The sequence below is a fragment of the Mus musculus genome, chromosome 12 (assembly GCF_000001635.26).
Source record: "Mus musculus strain C57BL/6J chromosome 12, GRCm38.p6 C57BL/6J".
NCBI classification, from domain to species: Eukaryota; Metazoa; Chordata; class Mammalia; order Rodentia; family Muridae; genus Mus; species Mus musculus.
In genome coordinates, this window is record NC_000078.6 from 115,903,231 (window position 1) to 115,922,549 (window position 19,319).

The window sequence follows — 19,319 nt, forward strand, 5'->3', positions numbered from 1 at the left end:
GAGTGCTCCTCTTTCTCCACATCCTCGCCAGCATCTCCTGTCACCTGAATTTTTGATCTTAGCCATTCTGACTGGTGTGAGGTGGATCTCAGGGTTGTTTTGATTTGTATTTCCCTGATGACTAAGGATGCTGAATTTTTTTTCAGGTGCTTCTCAGCGATTTGGTATTATTCAAGTGAGAATTCTTTGTTTATCTCTGAGACCCATTTTTTAATGGGGTTCTTTGATCTTCTGGAGTCCACCTTCTTGAGTTCTTTATATATATTGGATATTAGTCCCATATCTCATTTAGGATTGGTAAAGATTCTTTCCCAAACTGTTGGAGGCCTTTTTGTCTTATTGATGTTGTCTTTTGCCTTACAGAAGCTTTGCAGTTTTATGAGGTCCTATTTGTTGATTCACGATCTTCCAGCACACGCCATTGCTGTTCTAATCAGGAATTTTTCCCCTGTGCCCATATCTTCGAGGCTTTTTCCCACTTTCTCCTCTATATGTTTCAGTGTCTCTGGTTTTATGGAAAGTTCCTTGATCCACTTAGATTTGACTCTAGTATAAGGAGATAAGAATGGATCAATTCGTGTTCTTCCACATTCTAACCCCCAGTTGTGCCAGCACCATTTGTTGAAAATGCTGTCTATTTTCCACTGGGTGGTTATAGCTCCCTTGTCAAAGAGCAAGTGACCATAGGTGTGTGGGTTCATTTCTGGGTCTTCAATTCTATTCCATTGGTCTACTTGTCTGTTGCTATACCATTACCATGCAGTTTTTATCACAATTGTTCTGTAGTACAGCTTTAGGTCAAACATGGTGATTGCAACAGAAATTCTTTTATCATTGTGAAGAGTTTGCTATCCTAGCTTTTTTGTTATTCCAGATGAATTTGCAAATTGTCCTTTCTAATTCGTTAAAGAATTGAGTTGGAATTTTGATGGGGATTGCATTGAATCTGTAGATTGCTTTTGACAAGATAGCCATTTTTATTATATTGCTCCTGCCAATCTATGAGCATGGGAGAACTTTCCATCTTCTGAGATTTTTTTTTATTTCTTTCTTCAGAGACTTGAAGTTCTTATCATACAGATCTTTCACTTCCTTAGTTATAGTCACAACAAGGTATTTTATATTATTTGTGACTGTTGTGAAGGGTGTTGTTTCCCTAATTTCTTTCTCAGCCTGTTTATACTTTGTGTAGAGAAAGTCTAGTGACTTGTTTGGGTTAATTATATATCCTGCTACTTCACTGAAGCTGTTTATCAGGTTTAGGAGTTCCCTGGTGTGATTTTTAGGGTCACTTATATATACTATCATATCATCTGCAAATAGTGATATTTTGACTTCTTCTTTTCAATTTATATCCTCTTGACCTCCTTTTGTTGTCAAATTGTCTGCTTAGGACTTCAAGTACTATATTGAATAGGTAGGGAGAAAGTGGGCAGCCTTGTCTAGTCCCTGGTTTTAGTGGGATTGCTTCTAGCTTCTCACCTTTTACTTTGATATTGGCTACTGGTTTGCTGTAGATTGCTTTTATCATGTTTAGGTATGGGCCTTGAATTCTTGATCTTTCCAAGACTTTTATCATGAATGGGAGTTGGAATTTGTCAAATGATTTCTCAGCCTCTAACGAGATGATCATGTGGTTTTTGTATTTGAGTTTGTTTCTATTGTGCATTACATTGATGGATTTTCGTATATTAAACCATCCCTGCATCCCTGGGATGAAACCTACTTGGTCAGGATGGATGATTGTTTTAATGTGTTCTTGGATTTTGTTAGCAAGAATTTTATTGAGTTTTTTTGCATCGATATTCATAAGGGAAATAGGTCTGAAGTTTTCTTTTTTTGTTGGGTCTTTATGTGGTTTAGGTATCAGAGTAATTGTGGCTTCATAGACTGAATTGGGTAAAGTAACTTCTGTTTCTATTTTGTGGAATGGTTTGAGAAGTACTGGAATGAGATCTTCTTTAAAGGTTTGATAGATATCTGCACTAAATCCATCCGGTCCTGGGCTTTTTTTTTTTTTTTGGTTGAGAGACTATTAATACCTGCTTCAATTTCTTTAGGGGATATAGGACTGTTTAGGTAAATAATCTGATCCTGATTTAACTTTGGTACCTGGTACCTGTCTAGAAATTTGTCCAATTCATCCAGGTTTTCCAGTTTTTTGTTTTTTTGTTTTTTTGGTTTTTTTTTTTTTTTTGAGTTTAGCCTTTTGTAGAAGGATCTGATGGTATTTTGGGTTTCATCAGGATCTGTTGTTATGTCTCCCTTTTCATTTCTGATTTTGTTAATTAGGATGCTGTACCAGTGCCCTCTAGTGAGTCTGCCTAAGGGTTTGTCTATTTTGTTGATTTTCTCAAAGAACCAGCTCCCCATTTGGTTGATTCTTTGAATAGTTCTTCTTGTTTCCACTTGGTTAATTTTGCCCCTGAGTTTGATTATTTCCTGCCATCTACTCCTCCTGGGTGAATTTGCTTCCTTTTGTTCTAGAGCTTTTAGGTGTGTTGTCAAACTGCTAGTGTGTGCTCTCTCTAGTTTCTTTTTGGAGGCACCCAGATCTATGAGTTTTCCTCTTAGAAATGCTTTCATTGTATCCCATAAGTTTGGCTATGTTTTGGCTTTACTTTCATTAAACTGTAAAAAGTCTTTAACTTCTTTCTTTATTTCTTCCTTGACCAAGGTATCATTGATGAGAGTGTTGTTCAGTTTCCATGTGAATGTTGGCTTTCTATTATTTATGTTGTTATTGAAGATCAGCCTTAGTCTGTGGTGATCAGATGGGATGCATGGGAAATTTTCAGTATTTTTGTATATGTTGAGGCTTGTTTTGTGACCAATTATATGGTCAGTTTTGGAGAAGGTACCATGAGGTGCTGAGAAGAAAGTATATCCTTTTGTTTTAGAATAAAATGTTCTGTAGATATCTGTTAAATCCATTTGTTTCATAACTTCTGTTAGGTTCACTGTGTCCCTGTTTAGTTTCTCTTTCCACAATCTGTCTATTGATGAAAGTGGGGTGTTGAAGTCTCCCACTATTATTGTGTGAGGTGCAATGTATGCTTTGACCTTTACTAAAGTTTCTTTAATGAATCTGGCTGCCCTTGAATTTGGAGCATAGATATTCAGAGTACCTCTTGGAAGATTTTACCTTTGATGAGTATGAAGTGCCCCTCCTTGTCTTTTTTGATAACTTTGGGTTGAAAGTCAATTTTATTCAATAGTAGAATGACTACTCCAGCTTCTTTCTTCAGACTGCTTTCTTGGAAAATTGTTTTCCAGCCTTTCATTCTGAGGTAGTGTCTGTCTTTTTCCCTGAGATGGGTTTCCTGTAGGGAGAAAAATGTTGGGTCCTGTTTCTGTAGTAAGTCTGTTAGTCTATGTCTTTTGATTAGGGAATTGAGTCCATTGATATTAAGAGATATTAAGGAAAAGTAATTGTTGCTTCCTATTATTTTTGTTTTTAGAGTTGGCATTCTGTTCTTGTGCCTGTCTTCTTTTAGATTTGTTGAAGGATTACTTTCTTGCTTTTTCTAAGGCATGGTTTCCCTCCTTGTATTGTTTTTTTTTGTTTGTTTTTTGCTTTTTGTTTTGTTTTGTTTTTTGTTGTTGTTTTTTGTTTTTGTTTTTCTGTTATTATCCTTTGAAGGGCTGGATTTATGGAAAGATATTGTGTGAATTTGGATCTATGGTAATTGAGAGTTTTGCTGGGTATAGTAGCCTGGGCTGGTATTTGTGTTCTCTTAGTGTCTGTATAACATCTGTCCAGGATCTTCTGGCTTTCATAGTCTCTGGTGAGAAGTCTGGAGTAATTCTAATAGGCCTGCCTTTATATGTTACTTGACATTTTTTCCCTTACTGCTTTTAATATTTTATCTTTATTTGGTGCATTTGTTGTTCTGATTATTATATGTCGGGAGGAATTTCTTTTCTGGTCCAGTCTATTTGGAGTTCTGCAGGCTTCTTGTATGTTCATGGGCATCTCTTTCTTTAGGTATGGAAAGTTTTCTTCTTTAATTTTGTTGAAGATATTTGCCGGCCCTTTAAGTTGAAAATCTTCATTCTCATCTACTCCTACTATATGTGGGTTTGGTCTTCTCATTGTGTCCTGTATTTCCTGGATGTTTTGAGTTAGGATCTTTTTGCATTTTGCATTTTCTTTGATTTTTGTGCAGATGTTCTCTATGGAATCTTCTGCACCTGAGATTCTCTCTTCCATCTCTTGTATTCTGTTGCTGATGCTTGTATCTATGGTTCCTGATTTCTTTCCTAGGGTTTCTATCTCCAGAGTTGTCTCCCTTTGGGTTTTCTTTATTATTTCTACTTCCCTTTCTAGATTCTGGATGGTTTTGTTCAATTCCATTACCTGTTTGGTATTGTTTTCCTGTAACTCTCTAAGGCATTTTTGTGTTTCCTCTTTAGAGACTTCTAGCTGTTTTGCTGTGTTTTCCTGTATTTCCTTCTTAATGTCCTCCATCATCATCATAAGAAGTGACTTTAGATCCAGGTCTTGCTTTTCTGGTGTGATGGTGTATCCAGTGCTCGCTATGGTGGGAGAGTTTGGTTCTGATAATGCCAAGTAACCTTGGTTTCTGTTGTTTCTGTTCTTATGCTTGCCTCCTGCCATCTTATTATCTCAAGTATTTGCTGTCATCAATATATCTGATTGGAGCCTGTCCTTCCTATAATCCCAGTTGATTCAGGGCTCCACAGTGTCCAGCTTTCTCTGTGATCCTTTGCTTGTGGGCTCCTGTGAATCTGAGATTCTGGGTGTGTCAGAGTTCTTGGAAGTCAAGTTCCTCTGACACCCTGAAATACTGGTGTGACCAAACTCCTTTTATCCTGGGATCCTGTTGTCAAAGATCCTGGGCGTGTTACAGTGCCTGGAAGTGGTGTCTCCTTTGAGGAGTGTGGAGCTGTCTTGTCAGTGGTCCTAAGATCACGTGGAGAGTCCTCTAGGGACCTTGGGGGTGTCCGCTGACTCCTCACACAAAGTGACCAGGTACTGGCTCCAACCAGAAGGGACTTGTGACCCTGGTCAGGCCGGTTTTCTGCTTCCCTAATGCTGTCTCAGGTTCTGCGCAATTGGATTGGAACAGAAGTTGTGTTCCATTCACCAGAGGTCCTAAGATCGCATGGAGAGTTATCTAGGGACCTTGGGGGTGTCCGCTGACTCTGCACCTAAGGTGAACCAGTGCTGGCGTCAACCAGAAGGCCAGATCTCTGATTATGGTTCTGGTTCTTAGTCCTCATGTTTGGTGTCCTCTTCAGGATGTTGTATGCTGTACCAATGAGTTCTAAGCCCTTCCCCACATTCCCTTCTTGTGGCTCAAGATATCTGATTTCATATTGAGGTTTTGATCATCTTGGGTTTGAGTATAGTGAATAGATACCAATATGGATTTATTTGTATTCTTCTAAATACAGATTTAATTAGAAAATAACAATTCGCTAAAGAGTCTTTCTTTCATTAATTTTAAATTTCTGGATTTGTTATGAAAAAACAAGGTGTTCACTGACATATGGGTTTACATTGTCTGGATTTTTATTCGATTCCATTTACCAACATTTCTTATTCTACTCCAATATCCTGCTGTTTTTCTTACAGGAATGTCACAGAAGGATGGCACCTCAAGGAAGAAAAAAATAAAAATAAAAAAGAACAAATAACTGCAGTCTATTCAGAAAGCTGAGAGTGTAGGTTCTTAATAAACTAGTGACTCTAGCTGCATATGTAGCAGAGGATTGCCTAGTCAGCCATCAATGGGAGGAGAGGCTCGTGGTCTTGTGAAGATTCTATGCCCCAATATAGGGGAATGCCAGGACCAGGAAGCTGCAGTGGGTGGATTGAGGAGCAGGCGAATGGGGGGGGGGTATAAGGGATTTTCAGGGAGAAAACTAGGAAAGGGGGTAGCATTTGAAATGTAAATGAAGAAAATATCTAATAAAAAAAACAACAACAACAACAAAACCCAAACAAGCCAAAAGAAAAGTCCTAATGATCTTTTGCTATTTGTGGAGACAGAACACAACATAATTTCCCAGAATGATTATCCCAAGCTCTTTCATCATTAGATTATGACCATCCTTAGGGGAGGTGTCACTTGTATTTTAAGCCCTGCTGTAATCGCTTTACTGTACAACAATATTTGAAATGATTATCGAAATTATTGTTACATGGAGACACTTTTCCAAATTCCATTGTTATGTAGAAATATACCTACAATGAGTGGTCTGTGCTCAGGCTCCTCAAAGTCCAATCAAGTTTGACAAATTCAATATGCACCACATTCTCACTCTCACGTTCACCTTGTTTGTTTCCCTCCATGTCACCTTCAGGGATGCCATCCAGAAATAAAAGATTTCCTAGTAGAAATTATTCTGTGCTCCTAGAGACTAATAATGGAAAAAACATTACTGAAAATATACACACAAGCATGCACATATACACACAAACACACACATAGGGAGAGAGACAGAGACAGACAGAGACAGAAAGAGACAGAGACAGAGAGAGAGGCTAAAACTCAAACATTTTATTTATGTATTTAACTATACCTAAGCATTTCATAGTTTACATATGTCTTAAAACCTTCCAATCCTGGCTTTTGAATACAGTTTAAAGATTTAAACAAAGACATGAGACTTTTGAACATATGGGAAATTTACACAATGGATATCAGAAATTTTTGTTTATTAATATTTTACAATTTTTTCTATGTATTTTTGAAAATAGACGGCATCATGAAATATATTCTGAGTACTATTTTCCATTCCATAATACCTCTTAGAATCTTCTCCCAGCTGTATTGTTTCTTTATAAAATTAGCACACAGAATCTAAAAATAATAAAAGTAATAAATGGGAATACACACACACACTCACTCAAACACAGAAAGAGACAGAGTTAGAGAGAGACAGAGAAAGAGAGACAGAGAAAATGAGAAAGGCTAAAACCCACATATTTTACACATTATAATTATGCACATGACAAGTGCCTTATCCTTAAATCCTTTCAGGGCTGGCTTCTGATTATAATTTGAACAATTTAAACAAAGACATGAGAGCTAAAGTATGGACACTTGAGCATATGGGATAGTTACACAATGAAGATATTATCAGAATGGTTTTTATTAAATTTTTAAAGTTCTCTAATTTCTATGCCTATTGAAAATACATTTCTTCCTGCCATTTACTCTGAATACTGATTCCCATTCCCCAAAACTGTCTCAAACTTATCCCAGCTTCATTCTGCTTCTTTATTTAATTAGAAAATAAAAGAACATAAATAATCTGGTATTGGGTGAGGAAATAGTACTGAAGCCCTGAGGCCCAGCAGAAAGAATGAAAACAGGCAACCACAGGAAATAGGAGGTTGGTGAACCTCCAGAATGCACCAGAAACCTGGAATGTAAGAGACCCTCAGAACTCAGAGGGAGGGACCTTAAATAAAATGCTGGACAGTAGAGGGAGGGAATTTATAGAGCCCACCTCCAGCAGGAAGATAGGGCATCAAGTGAGGGGTGGGGTTGTCATCTCACAGTCACAACTTTGACTCATAACTGTTCCTGTTTGAAAGAATTAAAGGGATGAAAATGGAGAGGAGCCTGAGGGGAAAAAAAGTCCAGCAACAGGCCCAAAGTGGGATCTGACTCAAGTGGAGATCCCACAGCCTAGTGCTAATACTGAGACTATGGAACACTCATAAAAAGGGACCTATCACGACTGCCCTCTGAAAGATTCAACATGCTTCTGAAAAAGTCTGAGGCAGATATTTACATGCAACTAATGTACAGAAGCAGCTGACTCCTGTTGCTGAATTAGTGAAGGCTGAAAGAAGCTGAAGAGAAGGGCTACCCTATAGGAGGACCAGCAGTCTCAACTAATCTGGACCCCTGAGATCTCTCAAACACTGGACCACCAATCAGACAGCATACACCAGCTAATATGAGGCTCCCAACACACATAGAGTAGAGGATGTCCATGTCTGCTTTCATCCAGAGATGAAGCACCTAACCCTCAAGAGACTGGAGGACTCAGGATGTTTAGAAGTCAGGTAGGGTGGAGATGGGGACATTCACATTGAGACAGGGGGTGGGGAGGAGGTATGGGATGTGGATCAACTTGGAGGAAGTATCAGGGTGGTGGAAATAAAATATAGAGTTTAAAAAGTAAATTATTTTTTAAAAATGTAAAAAAGAAAATAAATGTAATAAAAACGAAAAACAAAGTAAGATAAAGGAAAAGCAAACAAATAGGTATGGAATGAAACAAACAGAAGAAACACATGTGCATGCAGAGACACATGTTCACACATACCCTGCAGAACAAAACTGAGCAACAGGTATGCAATGAACTATGAAAGTTGATGCTGTATCAGCATAGGTCCATGTTCTAAAAAGGATAGGGAATGTAGGGATGATTACTGAGTCTTGGAAGGAAGTAAATATGGATTCAAACACTTTCGTATAATCTCAGGAACTACATTATTTAACAGGTGCATGCATTGTGTTGGTAAAGGAGTTTAATAAAATGTCATTTTAAATTTTGACTAACCTACATTTATTATATTTGCTTGCCTCTGCATTCTGATATAAATATTTCTCACCTTCTAAGAAATTGGAATTTCTGCTAGAACACAGGACAAGAATTAACACATTGAGGTCACTAATTACATAAGACTATAAAGCATTGTTTGTTTGACCAAATGTTGGTGGTTTGCTCATAGATCAAATTCCTATTACACATTATTCCCAACAATTTTTAAAAAGTTCTGGTCACTAAGGATTCAGTAATATTTTTATCATGCAAAAACACACTTTTGCTTTTTATTGTTTTATTGAATAAGAAACATGTCTATGGAGGTGGTCACAGTTGAAGAGATTCACACAGTGTGGTGAACTGTAGATTTCTCCAAACAGCATCACTATTATTTTATAGACGGATGTTTACAAAGTACAGAGATACTATAGGACTGTGAAGAGGAGGTAATAAATGGACATTAAAACTACACTTTCTGAGCAAGTCTAAAGATTAATCTTTCTGTCATCTCAGGCCCAGGGAAGCTTCCTGCTCCTCCAGGATTTCTGACACACTCAGGATGTGGTTGCAACACTGTGTCTTGCACAGAAATAGACCGCAGAGTCCTCAGAGGTCAGGCTGCTGAGCTGCATGTAGGCTGTGCTGGAGGATTTGTCTGCAGTCAGTGTGGCCTTGCCCTTGAACTTTCCGTTGTAGTTAGTATCACCATCTCCAGGATAAATCTGTCCAATCCACTCAAGACCCTTTCCAGGCCTCTGCTTCACCCAGTTCATCCAGTAGCTACTGAATGCGTAGCCAGAAGCTTTGCAGGAAATCTTCACTGAGGCCCCAGGCTTCACCAGCTCAGCCCCAGACTGCTGCAGCTGAACCTGGGATTGGACACCTGTTGGGAGAAAGTCATTGTGGATGTCATTGTCACCTCAGGCCCTGTCTCCTCTTCAGATTGGAACTGCTGAGCCCCTTACCTGCAGTTCCTGACAGGAGGAAGAGAAAGATCAAAGGCCATTCCATGGTTAGAGTCAGTGTGTTCAGGGACTGTGGAGAAGACAGGGGTCATATGCTGTTTTCACAGTGTGGGCATGCCTGTATTTACTACCATAGGCTCAAGTAATTTGCATATTCATGAGCAGTGCATTTCTTACTTAATGACCTAGTCCAGCTGGAGAAGAACTAGGGAGAAAGCACTGAAAAGGCACATGGGTCAGGCAGCAGGATGCTAGGGTCTAAGTCATAATCCTCCCTGAGGAAAAGCATCCCAAACACTTTCCCTGAGCCTTGGCCACATGTTGTAGATGTAGCATCAAGGACTAAGCTCTCAATAAATGTTTGGCCTGAGTCTGCTGCTCCACTTTGGGACAATGTTAACACATGGATTTAGTGATGGTGCTTTGTGATCATGATGATGATGATGGTGATGATGATGATGATGATGATCATGATGATGATGATGATGATGATCTGATGGTAAATTCCAAAAGTGGCTAACTTTAGAGAGTAGAACCTTCTTTAATATATGTTCAAGTAATATTTGCCTTTACCACAGGTTATATACTTCAAAATTCACTAAAATGGATAAAAGTACATGTATATTTACACATCAATGATTATTACACCACTACCATGAATAACTAAATTATGGATATAAACTATAGATGTGTCAACAAAGGATTTTATTGCTAAGTCATGGATTTCATATATATATAAATAAATGTAATTTAACAGAAATTTACACTGATTCTGGAAAAAATGAATGCAATTGGATATAACTATATTAATTAAGATGATAAAATCAAAAACATTAAATGTGACTTATTACTAACTCATATATTTTCATAAAAATAGACAACTATGTATGCAAATACATGATGATGTTCCAACTGTCTAGTAGAAAAGAGGGAAAATAGGACTAACAAGATGTTACAGGAGAAATATGCACAGTGTACAAAATACACCTCTATGAAAATTCTATATATTTGTAAAGTTGTTATTTCTATATTTCATAGGGATTTTTATTCTTTGAAATTTTCAATCATATATGATTTATGCTATGATCAACCACCACTCTCTGAACCACGATCTACCAACACTAGGTCCCTGTTTTCCCCTTGGAACTTTCCAGTAAGTCTCTTTCCTAACATCCTGACCTCTTCTGTTTCATTAACTAAAGACACAGTGAATTTAATTACTACTACCTATATACACATAGATAGTAGTAAAGTCACTAGTAAAGAGTGAACCTCCAGAAATCTTCCCCAAAACAAAGACATGATATTTTGCCCACCAGTCATCAAATGCCAAGAGACCCCCAGCTTGCTGTGGTTCCTCAAGAGCACCTCCCTCCATGTTGTAATTGTGTAATTGTTAACATTATTCTTAGTGGTGATAGCAGGATACACCTGCACCAAGTGGGACACACGAACCTCAGAGGATGACTTATGTACTTCAATTCTTAGGGATTTAACTGATGTCGCTAAGCTTACCAGTATACATGCCTACCTGCTCAGTCATTTTGAGGTCTCTCATGTGATAATTTTAACTGGCTTGATTTCTGTGCACCTGTGCTGGTAAATACAGGTACTGAGAGTTCATGTGTGCACTAAGAACAGTTAAATCCCTAGAGATAAGAGTTCATGTCCTTTAACCCCATTCTCCGTATCTTACATTCTTTTCCACGTTTTATGATGGTCTTTGATTCTTGGGTGAGAGGTTGGTATCATTGAATCACCTGTTCCTGAATACTCTGTCAGTCATTCTCAACACTCTGACCATTCAGGAATGTCTGCAGCAATATTTACAAACAGCACATATGAGGCTCTATGATCAATACTCAGACAATATCATTAGAAATACAACTGGGGACTACTAGGGCCTATAAGATCTATAAACATGGGTTTTAACCACACTTACCTTGTATGAAGACTTTCCAATGATAATTGGCAAAAATAATAAATAAAAATATTGTGTTCTCTCTTTATCTCTCTCTTGCTTGCTTTGTGTGTCTCATTTTTTGTTTTGTTTCTGTTTGTTTTTAATCACCCTTTAAATTTCTTTCTGGGTTTTTTTTGGGGGGGCTTATGTTCAGAAAGAAAAAAGAGTGTGTATTTGCATGAATTTGGAGGTAGGAAGGATTTAGAAATAGTTGGGAGTAGGGAAATCAGTTATTGGAAGTAATTGTATCACTTTTTATATCATTTCTTAAAATGATATAAAAACAAATAAATACAAGTGAACACCAGAGTTCATTTCTTGAGATGCATATGTAACAGAGGATGGCATAGTCAGACATCAATGGGAGGAGAGTTCCTTGGTCATGCAAAGATCATATGCCCCAGTACAGGGAAATGCCAGGGCCAGGAATTGGATTGGGTGGTTGGGGAGCAGGGTGCAGAGGCATAGGGGACTTTCAGAGAGGAAATTAGGAAAGGGGATAGCATTTGAAATGTAAATGAAGAAAATGTCTAATAAAAAAGGAAGCGCTCAAGAAAGAAATAAAGAAAAAAGAGAGAGAGAGAAAGAAAGAAAGAAAGAAAGAAAGAAAGAAAGAAAGAAAGAAAGAAAGAAAGAAAGAAAGAGAGAGAGAGAGAGAGAGAGAGAGAGAGAAAGAGAGAGAAAGAAAGAAAGAAAGAAAGAAAGAAAGAAAGAAAGAAAGAAAGAAAGAAAGAAAGAAAGAAAGAAAGAAAGAAAAAACAAGTGAACATAAAAAACAAGTGAACATAAATCTGGGAACTGAGCCTGGACACATCACATGTTAAGCACCACAGTGCGGATCAGTTAGTACACTTAATAAAAAAAAAAAAAAAAAAACCACAGAGGGCACAGTGTCTCTTCCATATCCACCTCATCTCCCTATGGGGATTCATGACTGCATTGTGCCATCTGCTGGTCATTAGCTCCTCTGAAAATAGGTTTCTCATGGCATCAATGGAAGTTGCATTCTCTGGTTTAAGAAAAAACTTATCCATCTAACTTCAGTGTTTACAGAGTTCCACTGAAGAGAGAAATGGATTTAGTTTACCTGCAGATGATGAGTTATGCATCAATGATTTTAAGTTGTGTCAATATTACTATAATGTTTCCACTTGAAGTCAGGTTCCACCTTGCTTGCAGTTTGACCCAACTCTTGCAGTTCCCATTTCTAAAAACGTGATGACAGTAGACAACAGTCTCTTTCCTGATGTCATAAGACTACAACTGGGGCAGAGCACTTGTGATCAGAGGTAAATCACCCTACATTGTTTAGTAGACACAGTGAAAAGACATACACAATAATGGTACACAGGAGTAGACTATACATATAAACAAGTAAAATGTTGAAGCAGCTCAGAACCTGGCTAGATTCTTAGAAGCTGAAGCAGTTTTGAAATTACTGCTGAAATCGGCCTGTATTAATAGAATGAAAATTTAGTTAAAACTCTTATAGATAATGAAAAAGAACCAGCCAGATGAAAGTTCTGAATCTTAAAGACCTGCAATGAGAATCATTCCATGGTACGTCAGGATTGCACATGATCACTGTAAGTGAACTCTTAGCAGCTATGGTTAACACCACAAAACCTGAATGAATCAAGCCGGTTAAAATTAAAGCATGAGAATAAGTGAAATAGCTGAGTAGCAACTGTCTTTCCTTCAAGTTTATGTAATTTTGATTGCTTGGATTGGCATGGTAGAATGTAAAACTTGGATTTCATATATTTTTCTCTCAGGTTAATTCATCCAACTTGGTTCATGTGTTCTCTGCTTTCCCCACTAAGCAAAGTGTAACCATATTTTAAAAATATTACAACACAATGTTGTGTGACTTCCAAGAACACAAACCATCTTTTGGACTACTGGCATTTAATATTTGATGATGAAAATCTGCTCACTTTGGAAGGATTCTAGGTGTTGCTTGTGTACTAGTGAATGACACACATATGTATATATACATAGCACTGATTGGACTCTTTATATTTTTACTTAATGAAATAAGGGTGGTCAGTTAGTTGAGAGAGATTTATTGGAAGTTTCCAATGGAAGCAAGAAGGTAATAGTTGGGTACACATGTTCCTGATATATTTCACACATGAATAAAAATGTAAAAGAATAAGCAAACTCTTTCTGAAAAATAAAAGTAACAATTTTATATATGATTAGAATCTTCATGGAAATAATTGTTTCACACTGTGCATATTTCACCCATAATTTCTACTCTTTCATTTCTTGAATGTCCTATTTTTCTCTATTTTGTTAGGCACTTTCGTTTATACAATGTAAGGTATTGATATACATAAATATATATAAGAATGCAGTATCTAAGAACTACTAATGAGATACTCATATGATGTCTGCATATATTCATTAATACAGTTAATATATTGGAAAGTTCATGTCATTGATGCATTGTGGCTGAGGACTCTGTAATTATTCTCACCCTTTTGAACAGCCATGAATGTCTGCATCAATCATTATTCGTTGAGCATAGAAACTCCTTGGTCATGGTTGAGAGCAGCTCTAATCTATTTTATAAACATAACAATTTATAAGGCATTTTGAAGTCTTGAACTTCAGAAATACAAGAAGGGTCAACTAGGGCCTCTGTCATCTCAAGCCATGGGGTTTTGACCATGTTTATTAGGGAGGAGGCGGTTACTGTGCATTACACCACAAATAAAATCAAAAAACAGTAAGGCACCACATAAGATTCATACACTAATAGGTACATCTTACCTGAAGCCTGATATTATAGACTGCAAGGTAGGCACAGTATAACATCGCTGATATTGATGTCTTCGTACTTCTTCTAAACTGCATGACATTGTTCTCTACAAAAAAAAAAAAAAAAAAAAAAAAACTTGGTAGCATGTAGAATACCCTGGTGAGTAGAAGGTTGATTTCTTTTTTTAATTATTTTTTTATTACATATTTTCCTCAATTACATTTCCAATGCTATCCCAAAAGTCCCTCATACCCTCCCCCCCCCACTACCCTACCCACTCATTCCCATTTTTTTTGGCCGTGGAGTTCCCTGTACTGGGGAATATACAGTTTCCGTGTCCAATGGGCCTCTCTTTCCAGTGATGGCTCACTAGGCCATCTTTTGATACATATGCAGCTAGAGTCAAGAGCTCCGGGGTACTGGTTAGTTCATGATGTTGTTCCACCTATAGGGTTGCAGATCCCTTTCGCTCCTTGGGTACTTTCTCTAGCCCCTCCATTGGGAGCCCTGTGATCCATCCAATAGCTGACTGTGAGCATCCACTTCTGTGTTTGCTAGGCCCCGGCATAGTCTCACAAGAGACAGCTACATCTGGGTCCTATCAATAAAATCTTGCTAGTGTATGCAATGGTGTCAGCGATTGGAAGCTGATTATGGAGTGGATCCCTGGATATGGCAGTCTCTACATGGTCCATCCTTTCATCTCAGCTCCAAACTTTGTCTCTGTAACTCCTTCCATGGGTGTTTTGTTCCCAATTCTAAGGAGGGGTATAGTGTCCACACTTCAGTCTTCATTCTTCTTGAGTTTCATGTGTTTAGCAAATTGTATCTTATATCTTGAGTATCCTAGGTTTTGGGCTAATATCCACTTATCAGTGAGTACATATTGTGTGAGTTCCTTTGTGAATGTGTTACCTCACTCAGGATGATGCCCTCCAGGTCCATCCATTTGCCTAGGAATTTCATAAATTCATTCTTTTTAATAGCTGAGTAGTACTCCATTGTGTAAATGTACCACATTTTCTGTATCCATTCCTCTGTTGAGGGGCATCTGGGTTCTTTATAGGTTCTGGCTATTATAAATACGGCCGCTATGAACACAGTGGAGCATGTCTCCTTCTTACTGGTTGGGACATCTTCTGGATATATGCCCAGGAGAGGTATTGCTGGATCCTCTGGTAGTACTATGTCCAATTTTCTGAGGAACCACCAGACTGATTTCCAGAGTGGTTGTACAAGCTTGCAATCCCACCAACAATGGAGGAGTGTTCCTCTTTCTCCACATCCTCGCCAGCATCATCTGTCACCTGAATTTTTGATCTTAGCCATTCTGACTGGTGTGAAGTGGAATCTCAGGGTTGTTTTGATTTGCATTTCCCTGATGATTAAGGATGTTGAACATTTTCTCAGGTGCTTCTCAGCCTTTCGGTATTCCTCGGGTGAGAATTCTTTGTTCAGTTCTGAGCCCCATCTTTTAAGGGGGTTATTTGATTTTCTGGAGTCCACCCTCTTGAGTTCTTTATATATATTGGATATTAGTCCCCTATCTGATTTAAGATAGGTAAAGATCCTTTCCCAATCTGTTGGTGGCCTTTTTGTCTTATTGACGGTGTCTTTTGCCTTGCAGAAGCTTTGCAGTTTCATGAGGTCCCATTTGTCAATCCTTGATCTTACAGCACAAGCCATTGCTGTTCTATTCATGAATTTTTTTCCTGTGCCCATATCTTCGAAGCTTTTCCCCACTTTCTCCTCTATAAGTTTCAGTGTCTCTGGTTTTATGTGAAGTTCCTTGATCTACTTAGATTTGACCTTAGTACAAGGAGAAAGGAATGGGTCGATTCACATTCTTCTACATGATAACAACCAGTTGTGCCAGCACCATTTGTTGAAAATGCTGTCTTTCTTCCACTGGATGGTTTTAGCTCCCTTGTCGAAGATCAAGTGACCATAGGTGTGTGGGTTCATTTCTGGGTCTTTAATTCTATTCCATTGGTCTACTTGTCTGTCACTATACCAGTACCATGCAGTTTTTATCACAATTGCTCTGTAGTAAAGATTTAGTTCAGGCACAGTGATTCCACCAGACGTACTTTTATCCTTGAGAAGAGCTTTTGCTATCCTAGGTTTTTTGTTATTCCAGATGAATTTGCAGATAGTTTTAAATTTAAAAAAAAATTGTGTTGTTAAAAGTTCAATGAAAACTGATTTAACGATATTTTGACCAACCTACAGATATATTTACATGCTTGTGCATTCTGATATAAATATTTCTCACTTTCTAAGAGACTGGAATTTCTGCTGGAACATGTGACATGAGCTAATACACTTGAGGTCACTTAACACTATGAAGCAGTAATTCTTTGCCTAAATGTTGGTGATTTGCATTTCAGAGATCACATTCCCATTATACATTATTCCCAACAATTTCAAAAAAATGATGGTCACTCAGGATCCAGTGATATTTTATCATGCAAAAACATACTTTTCCATTGTTTTTGTTTTGTTTTGTTTTGTTTTGTTTCGTTTTGTTTTGTTTTGTTGAATAAGAAACATGTCAATGGAGGTGGTCACTGGTGAAAAGATACACAAATGTGAAGAACTTTAGGTTTATCCAGACATCATCACTTTACTCATAGATGGACATTTAAGAAGCTGACAAAAGCACTATAGATCTGTGAGGAGAAGGAAATAAATAGGCATTCAAAACTATGATTTCTGAGCAAATCTAAGGATTAATTTTTCTGTCTTCTCAGTCCCAGCTTATCTTTCTTCTGCCCCAGGTTTTCTGACACACTCAGGATGTGGTTACAACACTGTGTCTTGCACAGAAATAGACCGCAGAGTCCTCAGATGTCAGGCTGCGGAGCTCCATGTACGCTGTGCTGGAGGATTTGTCTGCAGTCAGTGTGGCCTTGCCCTTGAACTTCTCATTGTAGTAAGTATTACCACTTCTAGGATAAATCTCTCCAATCCACTCAAGGCCCTGTCCAGTTCTCTGCTTCACCCAGCTTATACCATAGCTTGTGAAGGTGTAGCCAGAAGCCTTGCAGGACAGCTTCACTGAAGCCCCAGGCCTCGCCAGCTCAGCTCCAGACTGCTGCAGCTGAACCTGGGATTGGACACCTGTGGAGAGAAAGGCAGAGTAGAAGTCATTGTCACCTCAGGTCCTGTCTCCACTTCAGATTTGGAACTGGTGAGCCCCTTACCTGCAGTTCCTGACAGGATGAAGAGAAAGATCCAGATCCATTCCATGGTTAGAGTCAGTGTGTTCAGGGACTGTGAAGAAGACATTGATCATAGGTTGTTTTCATGGTGTGGACATCCCAGTATTAACTGCCATAGACTCGGGGGATTTACATATTCATGAGCAGTGTATTTCTTAGATAAGGACCTAGTCCACCTGAAGAACTGTCATCACATGGCTCAGGCAGCAGGATGCTCACGTCAAAATCCTATTCCTCTCTGAGGAAATGTACCCCATAAACTTTTTGTGAATTCTAGAAAGATGCTCTGGTTGTAACTACAGGGATGAATCTCTCAGCATATTTTTGCCCTGATTCTGTTGTTCTGCTCTGTGATATGTTAAAATGTTGATTTACAAATGTTGGATTTGGAGGAGGTGGAGGAGGAGAAGGGGGGAGGAGGAGGAGGAGGAAGATAATGGAAATTTCTAAAAATGGATAAAGATTTTAGTTTGAGTATCCTTTCACATGTATGGAGTTAATATTTGCCTTTCCAACAGGATATATACTACTTCAAAACTCACTAAAATGACTAAAAGTTCAAATACTTAAAAATATTTATCTATCAATGATTATTGCAGGAGGATCATCAATAACTAAATTATAACAATAGCTATAGATGTGTCAAGAAAGGATTTTGTCACTAAGACATGGTTATATTATATATATATATGTGTGTGTGTGTGTGTGTGTGTGTGTGTGTGTATATACATACACACATATATGTGTGTGTGTATATATATACATGTAAGTGTGTGTGTATGTGTGTGTGTGTGTAAAACAACAGAAATTTTGACAAGAAATTTACATTGGTTTTAGAAATATGGATGCAATTAGAGATAACATTGTTAATTAACACAATCCCAAAATCACAGACATTCAATGAGATTCTCAGCAGCTCTTATATATTTCATAGTTATATACAACTATTTATACAAATACATGAGATTTTATTGGAAAAATTGTCTAGTAGAATAAAGGGAAATAGGAGGGACAAGATGTTACAGGAAAAATATGCACAGTGTAAAAATTAAACTATGACATATCTGTACTATAGTAAGTTGTTCTTTCTATATTTCATAAGGATTTTTATTTTTTGAAAATTTCAATCCTATATGAAATATGCTATAATCTACCACCACTAGGTCCCCGTGGTTCCCTTGGGGTCTTCCAAAAGTTTCTTTCCAACATCCTACTTCCTCTATTTCAATGCCTAATAAAACAGTGAATTTAATTAGTGTTACCTATATACACATTGATGGGATTATCACTAGTAAAGAGTGAACCTTCAGAAATCTTCCCCCATAACAGTGATTATTTGTTGCCCATCAGTCAACAAATGTCAAAAGACCTTCAGTTTGTTTTGGGCCCTCAAGGATTCCTCCCCATTCATGTTGTAATTTTTTTAAATGTTAGATTATTTTAGTGATGAGTTCAGGATATATGTGCACCAAGGTGGATATATTAACATCAGAGAATGACTACTGTCAGTCAGTTCTAAGTGACTTACCTAATATTGCTGCACTTGCCAGGAGACATCTTTACCTGCTCATTCATTTTGAGGTCTCTCATGTGATAATGTGCACTGGTTTGATCAGTGTGTCTTGTGCTGATAAGTATAGCTACTGAGAGTTCCTGTGTGCACTATGAACACTGCAAATCCTGGAGACAGAATTTGATCTTCTTTGACCCCATTCTTTGTATCTAATATCCTTTCTTTTTCCTTTTTTAAGATGGTTCTTGATTTTGGGGTGAGAGATTGGTATCATTGATTCATCTGTAGCCGAGTTCTCTGTCAGCCATTCTCAGCATTCTGACCACACGTGAATGTCTGCATCTGTCTTTAC

The 19,319-nt window shown here is 37.8% G+C and overlaps 2 gene segments (V, D, J or C) and 1 further gene; all 3 read right to left on the reverse strand.

Moving 5' to 3' along the window:
- Igh (immunoglobulin heavy chain complex) overlaps positions 1–19,319 on the reverse strand; it is a 2,751,187-nt gene that overhangs the window by 2,644,463 nt on the left and 87,405 nt on the right.
- Ighv1-80 (immunoglobulin heavy variable 1-80) lies at positions 9,114–9,407 on the reverse strand. The segment is given in 1 exon segment: positions 9,114–9,407. A coding segment is annotated over 1 exon segment (294 nt).
- Positions 17,049–17,342, reverse strand: Ighv1-81 (immunoglobulin heavy variable 1-81). The segment is given in 1 exon segment: positions 17,049–17,342. A coding segment is annotated over 1 exon segment (294 nt).